The 15,065-nt window shown below is 46.2% G+C and overlaps 1 protein-coding gene across 1 annotated transcript in view; it reads left to right on the top strand.

Annotated features, from left to right (window-relative positions):
- The first annotated feature begins 1,905 nt into the window (after positions 1 to 1,905).
- Wdr63 (WD repeat domain 63) overlaps positions 1,906 to 15,065 on the top strand; it is a 57,514-nt gene continuing 44,354 nt past the window's right edge. The window contains exons 1-5 of the mRNA XM_021157846.1: positions 1,906 to 2,126; positions 6,790 to 6,876; positions 7,286 to 7,324; positions 12,485 to 12,666; positions 14,414 to 14,518. Coding sequence (XP_021013505.1) covers positions 6,804 to 6,876; positions 7,286 to 7,324; positions 12,485 to 12,666; positions 14,414 to 14,518 — 399 coding nt within the window. The 5' untranslated portion in view covers positions 1,906 to 2,126; positions 6,790 to 6,803. The remainder of the gene's footprint in view (positions 2,127 to 6,789; positions 6,877 to 7,285; positions 7,325 to 12,484; positions 12,667 to 14,413; positions 14,519 to 15,065) is intronic.

Below are 15,065 nucleotides of genomic sequence, written 5' to 3'. Positions count from 1 at the left end.
GGAGAGATGAAGCCCTTAAGGTCCAGTGAAGGTGGAGAAAAGTACACAGACTGAGGCAGAAAAAGAAGCAATATCTTGGTTTCAAGAGGAAGAGGCATCCTTGGGGAGCCAGCAGGGGCCACTGGGGATAACCTATCTCCTGAGTCAGGATGTTAGGGCTGCAGAAAACCAATGGATGAGCCTGTCATGGCTGCCTATGTTTCATTTTCATTAAGTTTATGTCTATCTTAGTCAACAGTGACTTTTCACATTTTAAAAATCAACATAAACATGAATATATTGTGGAGCAGAAGTCAAACTCTCAAAAAAAAAAAATAACCCTTTGTGAGAATGGATCATAGACCAAGTGCTCATGTGCAGACCAGAGGACTTCAAGGCCTCTGTCTTCGCCTCTCATCTCGCTGTATGAGTAGGGGTTGTGGGAAACTGAGGAAGAAAAAGGTACCTGGCACCTGCCAGCTGCCAGTCTCTCAGGTTGTGTTCAAGGTTTTGCACAACTTTTTATACACAACCCTAACATGTGCAAAAAGAGTGATCTCAGACTTGAACCCCTGATTCAGAACGCTCCATGGTAACATAGAATTAGAGAGAAGAAGGTGGAGCATGCCCAGACACTGTTGTTACTAGCCAGGGGACAGATGAGGCCATCAGAAATAAGGAAAAGGCAGAAGGCAGCTTATAGATGCATTACCAGTGACATATTCAAGGAGGAAAATGGTAAAACTCAGTAATAGGTTGGCTCTGGGCAGGGCAACAGGAATCCGGGGTGGCTCTCAGACTTCTAGTTTTGCCAACAAAAGGACTGGGATGCTACCACCTAGGGGAGGAACCTGAAAGACATATGAAAGATGGGGCTGTGAGATGCCTTAGTGCCTTGCAAGAGTTAGGAACTGTGTTGCAATCCCCAGGACCCATGTAAAGCTGGGTGTGGTAGTGCATATCTGTAATCCCAGTGTTGCTACACATAAAAACAACAGCCAAGTGTAAGGCAAAAACCAATACCAGAGGCTTTCTTCTGACCTCCAAATATACATGGTGGCACTTGCCTAAATAACACACACAAACACACACACACTAACACAGATCCACACACAGAGAGGGGGGAGGAGGAGAAGAAAACAGAGTGGGAGAGAGAAATTTGAAAAGATATCTAAAGACAGTAAGTTAATCTTGGCTCTGTTAAGCTGTGGGACATCCATCCATCCATCCATCCATCCTACAGAGGGAGTTCTACAGCAGTAAGATCCTGTCTTAAACAAAACTCTTTAAATATTGTTGTGGTCAACTGCATTACTTTACTAAATTTTGCTAGATCACAAATTAGCAGTTTTAATTTGTACTTTTAAAGAAAAGACGGAAAGCTGGCGAGATGAGCTTCACTCTAATAATCCCAGAGGGCCCATAGTCGGATGAAAGGATCCTTACAACAAACAACAACCACCAGGCAGCTTTCCCTCGGAGACTTGTAGTTCCGGCTTGACTCAAACTATACAAAATTCTTTGACAAAAAACAAAAAGCAAAACAAAACAAAAAATGTGCCGCAGTAGTCAAGGACGTCCAAGGCAACCTGAATGCAACCTCCATTCCACGCTCCAATTTTACACAGGTCCCTAGATGCATCCTGCTCCCTACAAGAGAGGTCAGGTGGCTGGCCTAGGAGCTGCCCACCCGCACCCCACAAGAACTTCCCTTTGACTAAGGCTGCAGTGGACGCAAGGCAAGGCATGGACCTAAGTCAAGAGGGACCACTGCAAAGAACAGAGACCTAAATCAAACAGAGACCTAGCGCCTTCCTTGCTAGTGGGAAACTGGGCTTCTCTGGGATTACGTTGGGTGACGTCACAACACAACAGCCAATCACTAGCCTTCTATGAGAGACACTGTTGGGGAGCGAATAAGGTATTGGCGAAGGCGTTCTGTCAATCTCAACAGGAGACTGTTTTTTTTTTTTTATCTTAGCAACGGACGCGTCCTAGCAACAACTGCCAGCCCGCTGTTGCTGGAAATTTGAGATTTATTTTCCTGAGCAAGAAGAGTCAGACAGACTCCCACCTCCTACTCTCGAAGGAGCGTTTCTCCCGGGAACTGCCAAGAAGCTGCCTTCTTTTCCCTTTAGTGATTCCAGGTAAGGGTGGTTCAGAACGGGAAAGGAGTCGCGGGAAAACTAAATTTCTCATTACCGTATCAAGGGCGTTTAGAAACTTCCCAGAAAGTGCTAGAGGAGATGGAGTCTATGAAATAAAGAAACACTTTTTTCACTACTTTTGACAAGTTTGCAGCCCGAACCAGTGAGACAAAAACAGCTATGAGAGAGCAGTTAGTTAACGGGAGATCTAAGAATGTCGGGAACCGAGGGCGGGTACTTGGCGCGCAGCGGGAACTCAGTAAGTTACGCATAATTGAATTTAAGGACGACGAGTTTCTGGTTAGTCATCAGCACAGTAGAGAATTAATGTGGACTGAAGCCTATCACGGGGGGCTAGGGGAGGGCTAACCACGAAGATGAACAGAGAACCTAAACTCGTTGAAGGAGGGCTCACGTCTCGTTCGTTCCCCTAGTGATTAGCATATCTAGGACTTAATTTCTGCTCAGAGCGACCTCTCTTCCCCCTTGAAGTACTGTATGCTGAACGCTGAGTGAATCCACAGCAACCCTTCAGGCAGCCTTGTGTTTGAAGTCCTGTGTCATCTCCTCACAGCACCACTGGGGAACAAGACTGATTCAGGCAGACTGAGAAAGCAGACCAGCAGAGAGCAGCATTACCTTCTGATAAATGCTTCTAAAATTGCAAAATCCACTCCTGGGAAGGAAAGGGGTTTAGGGAATTGGCATTCCAAGTGACAGCGCTCTTGCACTGGAAGAGGATGTCTTTGTATAGAGAAAAAACTTGATTATTTTATGCATATATAAATAACAGTATTCATTGTATAAAATATGCAATGGACAGTAATGGTGGAAGCAGTAGTGGGGGGGGGCACACACATGAGCACGACCTCGGTAACTGGGTTACTGCAGCTGTATGAAGCTGGGTGATGTTTACAATGTTGTTGAGTACTTTTGGCCAAAGGAAACTGGGATAGAAAATGGAGAGGGATCAACTGACGAGAAATCATCCAAAAGAGAATCGGATGAGGTCCACCACCGGAATCTATGATTTTTGAAGAGTAGAGTGAAGAATACTCCATCTGAAAAGCTGAGACATCCTTTTATTGCATTATTTCTACTTAAAAAGTAGAAATTTGGACTGATGGGGTGGCTCAGTAGGTAAAGGTGCCTGCCACCAAGCCTAATGGTCTGGGGTTGATACCAAGACCTCACATGGTAGAAGGAGAAAACCAACTCCAGTATGTTGTCCCTTGACCTACACACACAGACACACATACATATATACACAAACATACATACATATACACATAAATAAATAAATAAATAAATAAATGTAACTTTAAAATATTTTAAGTAGAAACTTCAGGGTTGAGGAGATAACTCTGTTGCCTGCTTTGCAACTGTGAGCACCGTCTTAGTTAGGGTTTGACTGCTGCGAGCAGATACCATGACCAAAGCGAGTCTTATAAGGAGAACATTTAATGGAGGCTGGCTTATAGGTTCAGAGGCTCAGTCCATTATCTTCAAGGCAGGGAGGAGCATGGCAGCATTCAGGCAGGCATGGTGCAGGTGGAGCTGAGAGTTCTACACATCTTCTTTCTTTCTTTTTTTTTTTTTTTTTTTTTTTTTGAGACAAGGTTTCTCTGTGTAGCCCTGGCTGTCCTGGAACTCACCCTGTAGACCAGGCTGGTCTTGAACTCAGAAATCCACCTGCCTCTGCCTCCCAAGTGCTGCAGTTACAGGCGTGCGCCACCACTGCCCCGCCGAGAGTTCTACATCTTTGAATCTGAAGGCTGCTAGTGGAAGACTGACTTCCAGGAAGCCAGGGTCTTAAGCCCACGCCCACAGTGACACACCTACTCCAACAAAGCCACACCTTCCAATATTGCCACTCCTTGTGCCAAGCATATTCAAACCATGACAGTGCCTGAGTTTGATGGCCAAAAGTCAAGTCAAAAAAGTTGTGCGTACACATAGGGCAGTGGTGGCAGGAGTGAGGGATAGAAAGACTGAATAGAAATTTCCCCCAAAAAATGTCAGAAGCATAAAATACTGATCAAAGCATCAATTGTATCTCTGTCGTCCAAGACCATTGTTTTAAGTGGTTCTATTTGCGTGCTGGATAGTTTTATGTCAACTTGGCACAAGCTAGAGACATCAGAGAGGAGGGAGCCTCAGCTGAGAGAATTCTTCCGTAAGATCCAGCTGAAGGGCATTTTCTTAATTAGTGGTTGACGTGGGAGGATTATGATGTAGAAGTGTAAGCCAAATAAGCCCTTTCCTTCCCAACTTGCCTTTGGTCAAGCACCGTGTTTCATCACAGCAATAGAAACCCTAGTTGTGATATCTTTCTAATGAGACAGCAATCTGAGGGACGCTGTGGTGTGGAGGTTGAGAGTATGTCCGCTGCTCCCCAAGCCCCCACATCAGTGACCCCACCTTATAAAGTGAGGGTGAAAAAAAGTGACCATAATAATAACGCGTGACCAAGGCTAAGTTCACAGAAAAGCTGAGGCAGAAATATCTTAAATTCAAAGCCAGTGTTGGTAGGCAAATAGGGAAATACTGCCTCAGGCCAAAAAATTTTTTTTAAAAATAATAAAAAAAATATTCACTGAACTTAAAATGTACATGAAATTCTTCACACTGCCTGGCATAATGAGCAGCTCAGTCAGTAAACAGGTTCTCCAGTGCAGGAGTGAGGATTAAGAAGAAAAAAGACAATTAGACAACATTGTAGCATGACCCCAGCCAGTTCTGAGACTGAGGCAGGTTTATTTTTTCCCAGTCTGCTTTTATGCCATTTTAATTACATGCAAGTATTAAGGGCAGGCAGTACAATGAGGAGCAAGCAAGGCAATTAGCAAAGTCCTGGGATTGCTCCCATGACAGTTGTTTCCAAGAGCTTGTCAGAATGACCAAAATACCTGAGCCCACTTCCTTGTCCAAGCCCAAAATCTGATTCTTGCCTGAAGCCTACTTCTTTTGTTCCACTCTAGGATTAAGATTTCTGCCTGAACTTACTTTCCTGTTCTAGCCTAAAGTTAGATTCTTGCCTGAACTTATCATGCCCTGATGTCAGATTCCTGCCTGAACTTAATTCTTTGTCATGGCCTAATGTCAGATTCCTGCCTACCGGTCCCCCAAAGGCTCTCCACAACATAAACACCTGTGTGATTTATAATTATTATTATTATTTAAACCACACATGTTGGACTTCCCCGGCTCAGCATGAGAAGTGCTTGCTCTGCAAGCCTGACATCCCCAGAGCCCACGTCACGGTGGAAGGATGGAAGGAAAGAAGTGACTCCGAATGTTGTCCTTTGAGATAGCACAGCCACACATACAGCACCCCTCCCCCACTTCATGCATGTACACACATATACAATGATGATAGTAATGTTCTCAATGCATGCAAGAAAGATGAAAAAGTGTAATTAAATGAAATGGAGAGAGAGAGAGAGAGTTATAGGCAAGCACACCCCATGCTTTGGTCAAGATTTTGCAATGAAGGGGACCTAACAATAACAATAACAGTAACAAGACCTGGTGATGTTTCAGTCTGTGTTGATGCTAATTCACTAAAATAAGACAAACACCATCTGTGGAAACTTAATGATGATGTGATTTTTTTATTATTAATATTTTTATTGAACCTTATAGCCAGCCACCTTGTGAGGTAGACTTTATTATCCCCAGAAAAAAAAAAAAAGAAGTAAACAGAAACTAAGGAGATCTGTGGTTTGCCCAGGACCATTCAGCTAAAAGCAGAGACTGTTTTCAAATCCTGGGGCATAGATTCATAAAACCACACATCTCGTACTGTAGCCCAGGCTGGCCTCGGGTGCATGACAATCCTCCTGCTTCAGCCCCCCAAGCGCTCTCATTGTAAGTCTGGCCATTCTACACGACTCTGAAATCACACCTTTGGCCATTTAACAGGGTGAGTCTATAGGGGCATCGTCAGGCAGATGTCCTTGTCCAGCGTTAACATCCTGTCAAAGCACCCTGGGGTTTCACAAATAAGATCTTAATGGTTACACGATCACACGCTAAGAGCTGTATGACTTAAATTATATTCATTTAAAAATTATGTCCAGACGTGCGTGTTGTTGACCCACATGTTAAGATTACATTCAGATGTGTGTGCTGTGGGCTGGTCTCATCCCAAGGACTTTAGGTGCACCTGTGCACACCTGTGAGGAGACAGACAAGGTAGCACCGAGCACCGTCAGAGATCTGGATCCCCGTGAAACAGAGGCGCTGATGATGCTACCCAGCCAACAGCTTTGTCGAAACAGAATCGTACCAATCACGCTGTTGTTCTGTTAAAACCTTTAGTCACGGTACACGAATTCCTGTTGAAAATGGATTGTTAGCCAGGCAGTGGTGGCACATGCCTTTAATCCCAGCACTCTGGAGACAGAGGCAGGTGGATTTCTGAGTTTGAGGCCAGCCTAGTCTACAGAGTGAGTTCCAGGACAGCCAGGGCTACACAGAGAAACCCTGTTTAAAAAAAAAAAGAAAGAAAAGAAAAGAAAAGAGGAAAAAAAAAAAAAAAAGAAAATGAATTGTTGATCTAGTCCAGGCCCAAACCTAGGAAACATTATGTTCACTTAATAGGAATGCTTCATACCTGATAGCAAAACCAAGGATTTACCAATGATTTCTCTTTGTGCAGCCTACATCAGAGCCATGGCACCCAAGCCACCAAAGAGCCCCAAGGGCCAGAAAAAGGGCAAAAAGAAGATGAAGCAACAGTTACTTGGTAGGATTGGTGGTGGCGGTGGTGGTGGTTGCTGTTGTGGCTGTTGCTGTTGTTTCTGCTGTTGTTGTATGTTATATACTGTGTACTGTGGCTTGACCTATCTATCAAGTAAAATGAAACACTTTTGCTTCTATGAAGTCAGCAGCCGCAGTATTAAATGTTCAGAGGCTAGCCTTTCCCCCACATGCTTCACTCCATAGACTAGTGAAATGCCACGGCACCGACATCACCGGAGGTGACTCTGTGAGAGAGACCCCGTTCCCTGCTTTGTAGGTAGCTGGTCACATGGTACTTGAGTTCTCCAGTCCACGTCTCTATTTGTATGCAGATGTTCTGATGTTTTGCAATTTTATAACCAAGTGAAACCACGTGATCCGAAAGGTGAAGCTGATGTTTCTTTGTGTTTTAGTTCCTGAGGAAGAGGAGCCCATGAACATGGAGAGCATGGGTAAGTGGGAACAACGAAGTTGTTTGTTACCTAGAGTCTCACTATGCAGCTCAGATAAACCCCCAAACTCTGGCTCTGCCTGCCTCCACCTCTCCCGAGGGCTTAGATCGCATCCCTACACTTGGCCTGGAATTTTTAAAGTAAAGAATAAAAAGAAAAACTGAAAGCAGAACTTACACTGAGAAATAGATTTAGACAACACAGTCCTTTAAATAAAATCTACTGAGAGCACTCATGGTTGGCAATATGGCTTGTAGATACAGCCCTTTCCAGACAACCTGGCAACCTGAGCTTGATCCCCAGAACCCACCAAAACGTGAAGGGGAGCCTGGAGAGATGACTCGGGGTTTAAGAGCACCAGCTGCTCGTCTAAAAGTCCTGGGTTTGATTCCCAGCATCCCCATGGTGGCTCACGACCATCTGTATTGCCAGTTGCAGAGGGATCTGATGCCCTCTTCTGGCCTCTGAGGGCACCACATGCCCGTGGTACAGTGTGCTGTACATGCAGTCAAGACACCTGAACACATACAATAAAAATAAATAATCTTTAAAAATATTAAAAGTTGTAAAATAACATGGACGGAAAGAACCAATTCACAGTTGTTCTCTGACCTCCAAAGCTTGCTGTGTACGCATACCTACATACATGCATCATACACTGCCGTGTACGCATACCTACACACATGCATCACACACTGCTGTGCACCCACACCCACACACACACATCACACACTGCTGTGCACCCACAGCCACACACATACATCACACATTGCTGTGTACCCCCCCCACACACACATATATCACACACTGCTATGTATACATACATACATACATCATACAATGCTGTGCATTCACACCCACACACATGCATCATACACTGCTGTGCATTTATACACACACATTCATCACACACTGCTGAGCATTCACAGCCACACACATACATCACACACTGCTGTGCATTCACACACAAACATCACACACATACCCAGTAATAATTTTTACCCTATCATGAGAGTATTGAAAGATCTTTTATTGGATGCCTGCAAATTATGACTTCCATCAGAATAGCATCTTTCAAGCTGTAGCTCAAAGGCAGTAGTCATCTGCTACCAGTTCCTTTTCATTGAGCTCATGGCCAACAGTCCTGTAGCTGACACCTGAGTGAAGCCCCAGCCTCCTCCTCTGTCCCTGGACCTTCCTCAATCTCTTGGAAGCAGACTACATGTCACTAAGCTCTAGGCTCAAGTGACTCTCATTGCTGATGTCCACAGCTCATGGCTTAAAAACTAAAGAGCAGCCCTTCTTACTCAGTTTTACCACAGACCCTATGGGTTGGCAGCATCCTTAGGCCTTGCCCCGTTCAATCTTTTATGCTGGACCACGAAGGCTCTGGACTAGAGAAGATGCTTATCCTGTCAGCTGCCTCTTGTTCACCGTGAGCACCACTTGCCTACCCCAGCTACAAAGAGCCTACAATGTTTACTCACTTCTACATAAGGGAATGTTAAGTCCTATTCTTAAATTGCATTTAAAAAATGTCCAATTAGTGAAAATGGACCATTGTTATGAAAAATACCAAGCCAGTAGAATCAGAAACGTGTGTCTGGTGGGAGCAGGAGACACGAAACACAACCTTGAGTCAGGGGATCACCTCAAATTCCAGGGCAACCTGGTTTACAGAGTGAATTCTAGGCCAGCCTGGAATTTCGCAGTTTGAGACCCTGCCTGTTCCAGATTGTATTTGTGTTGCCGTGTTGAAATAACCAGGCACAAAAGCAACACAGGGAGGTGGGGTTCATTTGGCTCACACTTTCAGACTAGTCCTTCAGTGAAGGGGAAGTAAGGGCAGGAACGTCAAACAGCTGCTTCCCCCACACCCACGGCTGCTGGCATTACAAGGGTGTCCCACCATGCCCACCTTTTGAATGGGCGCTGCAGATAGAACTCAGGCCTCAGGTTTGCAAGACCAGAGAGTGATTGACTGAGCCATCTTCGCAGCCCGTGGTTCAAATGTTATAACAAAGGTACCTACTTGAAACATAAGAACAAGAAATTTAGAGTCCCAGTTTTCTTTGACCAGCAAGGAAGTACCAGGTACCAGGTACCAGGGAGCCCCGTTGTGATGGAATTTGCCTAGAGAGGGCCAAGGAATGAAAGGTGGGCTAGCTGCCTGGGGAATCACCAGGTGGAGAAAGAAACGCTGACTTGCCAACATCTGTGCTGAGTGGCCGATGGCTCCCGGTTTTCTTGCTTGAAGTTTTAGAGAGACGTTCCTGTAGTGTAGGCATGGTGCCCTCCCTAGGCACTGGCATCAAGAGCCAACCCAGGGCATCTTCACAAAGCCTTCCAGATAAAAAGTTCGGAGAGAAGAAAGCAGAGAGACAGCAGGCAATGCAGAAAGGGCTGTCACTCTGAAGTGAGGTGTACCACGGCGGTTGGTGGTACCACGGCACAATCGTGGGGGTACTGAGAAACCAGCAGAGAGCCAATACCGCGGAGCTTTGATGGAGCCATGGGAGCAGAGGGAGAAAGGCCTCCTGGGACCGTCTTCTGAGAAGCCCCTGCGCTGTGGCTGGGAGGATGCTTGGGCTGTCTCTTCCTACAGAAGGAGACACGACTTCTAAGGCTTCTTAGATGTGGTAGTGCCATTTCCTTAACTCAAATCCTTCTAGAAAGTTCTCACAGGGTGCTGGGCAGGAAAAAACATCTCAAGGAATGAAACCACCTCAGCCCATCTTGAGAGCCCCAGATGGGGCTGGAGATGGAAGCTCCCCCACCCTTACTTGGCCTAGAGCAGCATCTCTAAAGGCTCCAAAGACAAGGGACTGAGGCCCCGAGCCATCCTGGCTCTCGGAGGAAGATGCCCTCCCAGCGCCTTGGGGTTACGATTCCTTCATTGAAGTCTTGCTTCTGGGGAATGTGCAACCCCGGCAGGGCCCTCCGGCACACGGGCGGCACAGCAGCCCCCATGCCCCCAAATTCTTAGTTGTCTTCAACAAGACCAAAAATCACCACAGAGCATGGTCTTTCATTGGTCAGAGAGGAAGGGGGGGGGGGAAGAGGCGGAGAGGGAGGGGAGGGGAGATGGTGGGGGAGAGGGAGGGGGACGGAGGGTGTGGGAGTCGATGAGCAACAGAGATGGGAGACAGAAATGGGAGAGAGAGACAGGGGAGATGGGGGAGACAGAAGAGAGGGAGGGAGGAAGAGAGGAAGAGATGGGAGAGAGGGAGATGGAGAGGGAAACGAAGACCAAGGTGGTTATGTCTGCTAGTTATCCATCTATCCATCTATCTCTACCTATCTCTATCTATCCATCTATCTATCTATCCATCTATCTATCTATCTATCCATCTATCTATCTATCCATCTATCTATCTATCCATCTATCTATCTATCTATCATCTATCTATCTATGTACCTACCTATCCACCTACTTCCTTATTTTAGGAATGGAGTTTCGTTTTATTCGTGGTTTGAAGAGTACAGTACATCAGGATAAGAGAGGCGTATGGCAGGAAGATGGGTGGCAGGTCACATGGCATCTGTGGTCAACAAGCAAAGAGAGATGAAGCTAGGGTTTTTTGTTTTTGTTTTCCCTTTTTTTCCTTTATAATCAGTCCAGGACCATTCTATGTAACGGAGGGTGCCACCCACATTCTGGATGGATCTTTGTTCTTCAGTGAGATCTCTCCGAAGACACTCTCACAGACAGACATGCCCAAAGGCGTGTACGCTGGGTGATTCCAAACCCGGTCAAGTCAGCATTGAAGATTCATCACCCTCTGAGGCACGGAGCTGCCTGCCTCTCTTTGTACGCGTGGCAGTGTCGTGGAGGGTGGTCCTTCCTGAGATGCCTCTGCATCCGTGCTCAGGATCTTTCTCAATGGACCTTTTCTAAAACTTTTTTTATTATTATTTTGTGAGTTTTCACATCATGCACCCCGATCCCACTTATCTCCTTGTGCCTTCATACCCACCCTCTGCCCTTGCAACCTCCCCACAAAAGAAAACAAACATTAAAAATAAACAAGAAATAAAAACAGCAAGTCTGTCCGTGGGAGCAGCCGTGTGTCACACAGTATGCTCATTTGCCCAAATTGCTTTACTTGCAAATACTCATTGCAATGAGTCCTTGGTCTGGTTCAAGACCTCTGGCTTCCGTTATGCCGTCAGTCCCGGTTGGTTCCTCACCAGGACTCTTCTCTGACATCCTGTTGTTGCCCTGAGACATGGAGATCCTGCAGCTTTGGAGCTGCAGGACCAGGCCCTTCACATGTCCCTGCAGTTCACAGATGGATTAAATGTCCTGGTGAGCCAACTCAAAGCCCTGGATCGGGGTCTGAGTGGAAGCTGCCAGCTCTCCTGGGACCACACCACCAGGGCCAGTTCTCCCATGTTACCCAGGAGAGGTGTGGTACCAACTCTCCCAAGTGCTGCATCTAGCAGGGAGTGGGGCCAGGTCTCCCACTCTCACATCCTCAGGGCCAGCCCGACTGTCTGTTGCAGGGCACATCTCTCCCACACCTACACCACCCCATGGCTGTTGAGAGGCAGGGCAAGCTCTTTGGAGTGCCACAGCCAGAGGTGGGACAAGTCCTCCCACAACAGATACTGGGCAGGGCCAGCTCAGTGCAGCAACCATACACCAATACGAATACCGCCTCCTGCAGCAACCCAGACCCGGCACTTCCTTCTGACCTTGGGTGGTAACTCGGGGGCTCAGACATCAGAAAGGCCCTAGCTGTGATAGGAACAGGGACTCAGACATGGCCCCTGGTGGCAGCCCAGACTCAGACATCACCACGGCCTCACACAGGCTCCTCACCTCCATTGAGTGTCCAGTCCCACCTCTCTCCCTAGTACACAACCACTCAGCTTTCTTCTGAGGCTCAATTTCTTTGTTTTGTTTTGTTTTTGTTTTCTTGAGACAGGGTTTCTCTGTATAGTCCTGGCTGTTCTGGAACTCACTTTGTAGACTAGGCTGGCCTCGAACTCAGAAATCCACCTGCCTCTGCCTCCCAAGTGCTGGGATTAAAGGTGTGCGCCACCACCGCCCAGCTGAGTCTCAAATTTTTAACCAAGAAAATTATTTAAACAATCAAGCATTTCCTGCTGCTGTAGTTTTAAGTTGTATTTAACATCCAAATTCTACATTCACAGGCCATCCAGAAATTTATCCACTAGTATTAACTACCAAGACCCAGGAAATATTCAACTGTCGAGTAGATGAAGATATGACAGACGAACAAACGTATAAGCTCATCAAAAAGGAAGATATCTTGGCAGACTTGCAAAACCGAGCCGCAGTATCTGACTTCCACCCAGTCAAAAAAATTGTCCGGGTAAATACAAGTGTGCTGTTTGTTCTCAGCCCTAACTCAGGGACTTCCCAGAACACAACGCAAGTTAGGAAGATTTTGCATCAACGCTGTCACCCCTTACCTTCAGACCCTGGGAGTCCAGTGTGAGGACCACACATGAGAAGATCATTCTTACCCTGTTAGAATAGCTATTTAGCTGGGCATGGTGGTACATGGGAGGAAAATCACAAGTCTGAGGCCAAAGTGGGATATTTAACAATTTCAAGGCCGTCCTGAGCTACAATGAACCTGTCTCGAAATCTTTTTTTCATACTACTTTAAATTGCTTAGTTCATTGTGTGGTCCTGTTTTGCCTCCTACCATGTAGATTACACTACCAAACAATACTCACCCTTCCTTAGTGTGTGTGTGTGTGTGTGTGTGTGTGTGCATGTGTTGTGGAGCTCTGTATGTGTGTGTGTGTGTGTGTGTGTGTGTGTGTGTGTGCATGTGTTGTGGAGCTCTGTGTGTGTATGTGTGTGTGTGTGTGCATGCATGTGTTTCGGAGGTGGGTGTGTGTGAGTGCGGGTATCAACCTCAGGCATCTTCCTCAACAGCACTCCACTTTATTTTTCTACGCAAGGTCACTCACTGAACCTGGAATCTATCAATTAGGTCTGACCAGCTAAGAATCCTCCTGTCTTCCCCGACTGCAGCACTGAAATCACAGATCTAGGAATCTGAACTCAGGTCCACACACTTGCACAGTAGACACTGCACCAACCTGTAGTAGAACATGATTACAATCTCAGCCCAGGCGTCCTTGGGTTATTGAGTTCCTAGGAAAATCACCCTCACAGTCTTTATATTTTTAACAGGTCTTAAGCAGCACAATAGCTGGGCAGCTGTCTACCCTCCATGCTGTTAGAACCCACATTCTTATCGATAACCCCAAGTTATTACTTACTATTAACTATGTTCCATCAGGGATGCTCTCAACCCCAGTTGGGCAGCCCACATGGCAGCTCTCTTGGCCCTGATCCCATGGCCGCTTCTCCTTTCTCCTCTCTCCTCTCCTGCGTGTTCTTCCTTTATCTCACTGTGTCTTCCTTGCTCCTTCCTTTCCTCATGGTCCTCCCTCTAACCTAAGTCCACAAAACCTCAACCCCACCTATGTCTCCTCTGCCCAGCTATTGGCTGTTGACATCTTTATTTACCAGTCACAGTTAACTGGGGCCAAGGGGCACCGAGCATCTATATACAGATTCTCTCATGTCTGGGGCAACCAGTTTCGGGGGCTCAAATTAGCGTTAGAATACAAACAGCATCAGGCCAACCAGCTTACACCGATAGAACCATTTCCCTCAAACCTCATGTTTTCCTCTTTCTGTTAAAAATAAAACCATATGGTCATGGGATGGAGAGATGACTGACTGTTCTTCCTAAGGAGGTTCAGTTCCCATCATCCTCAAGGTGACTCACAACCAGCTAACTCCAGTTCCACGGGATCCAGCTTTCTCTTCTGACTGCCACGGAAACAAGACACGCACATGGTGCACACAAATACGTTCAAACAAAACACTTATACCTATAAAAGGAAAAATAATAAGTCTGGTCTTTTAATCATATGGTAAAATGTCCATGGCTCCCTTGTGTTTTTAATTTGGGAGCTGGGTCTAGAAGACGGACTATCGGTGTGTTTACATTGCGGACCGTGTTAATCTGACATTGGCACCTGCTGGAACTGAATGAGCCACTAATCCTCACCCTCTGCTGACGGCCCCTACAGGAGTACCCAGGGGAGGAACTTCTCCTCGTTTACGACAAAGACTTCAAGTATGGACTTAACTTTTACCTCATTGGAACAGAGGAAGGCAAGGAGAACTTTTTAAAGGTAAGTAAATCCGAAGGCCTTGCAGGCTGGTATCTGTGCTCTCCCTAGGCTCTTAGACATGACCCTGCTCTCCGCTCAGCGCAGCTTCTGGATGGTGTGCTCGTCCTGAATCTGTACAAATTATACCTCTGGGTTCTCCCAAATAGAATACACCCACTAACACGTGCATGCACACACGGACACAGACACACACAGACACACGTACATATATACGTGCATACATTGTTTTTCTTTTATCAAATAGCCCTTTATAAACTCAGGGAAAGCGAGCACCATACTTTAACCATTGAACGTGGCTTCTGTATTATTCGCAAAGGCATTCACTAACTGCTGCTTTCCTAACACATGGGGTTTTCTCCTCTGCCGCCTCCATCTTTGTCTTACCTTGTCATCTCCCTGTATCCTGATGTCTGTCTTTTCCATTTTTTTGTTTTGGTTTTGTTTTGTTTTTTGAGACAGGGTTTCTCTGTATAGCCCTGGCTGTCCTGGAACTCACTTTATAGACCAGGCTGGCCTCAAACTCAGAAATCTGCCTGCCTCTGCCTCC

Source organism: Mus caroli, chromosome 3 (genome assembly GCF_900094665.2).
Source record: "Mus caroli chromosome 3, CAROLI_EIJ_v1.1, whole genome shotgun sequence".
NCBI classification, from domain to species: domain Eukaryota; kingdom Metazoa; phylum Chordata; class Mammalia; order Rodentia; family Muridae; genus Mus; species Mus caroli.
This window is presented reverse-complemented; position numbering and strand designations above follow the sequence as displayed.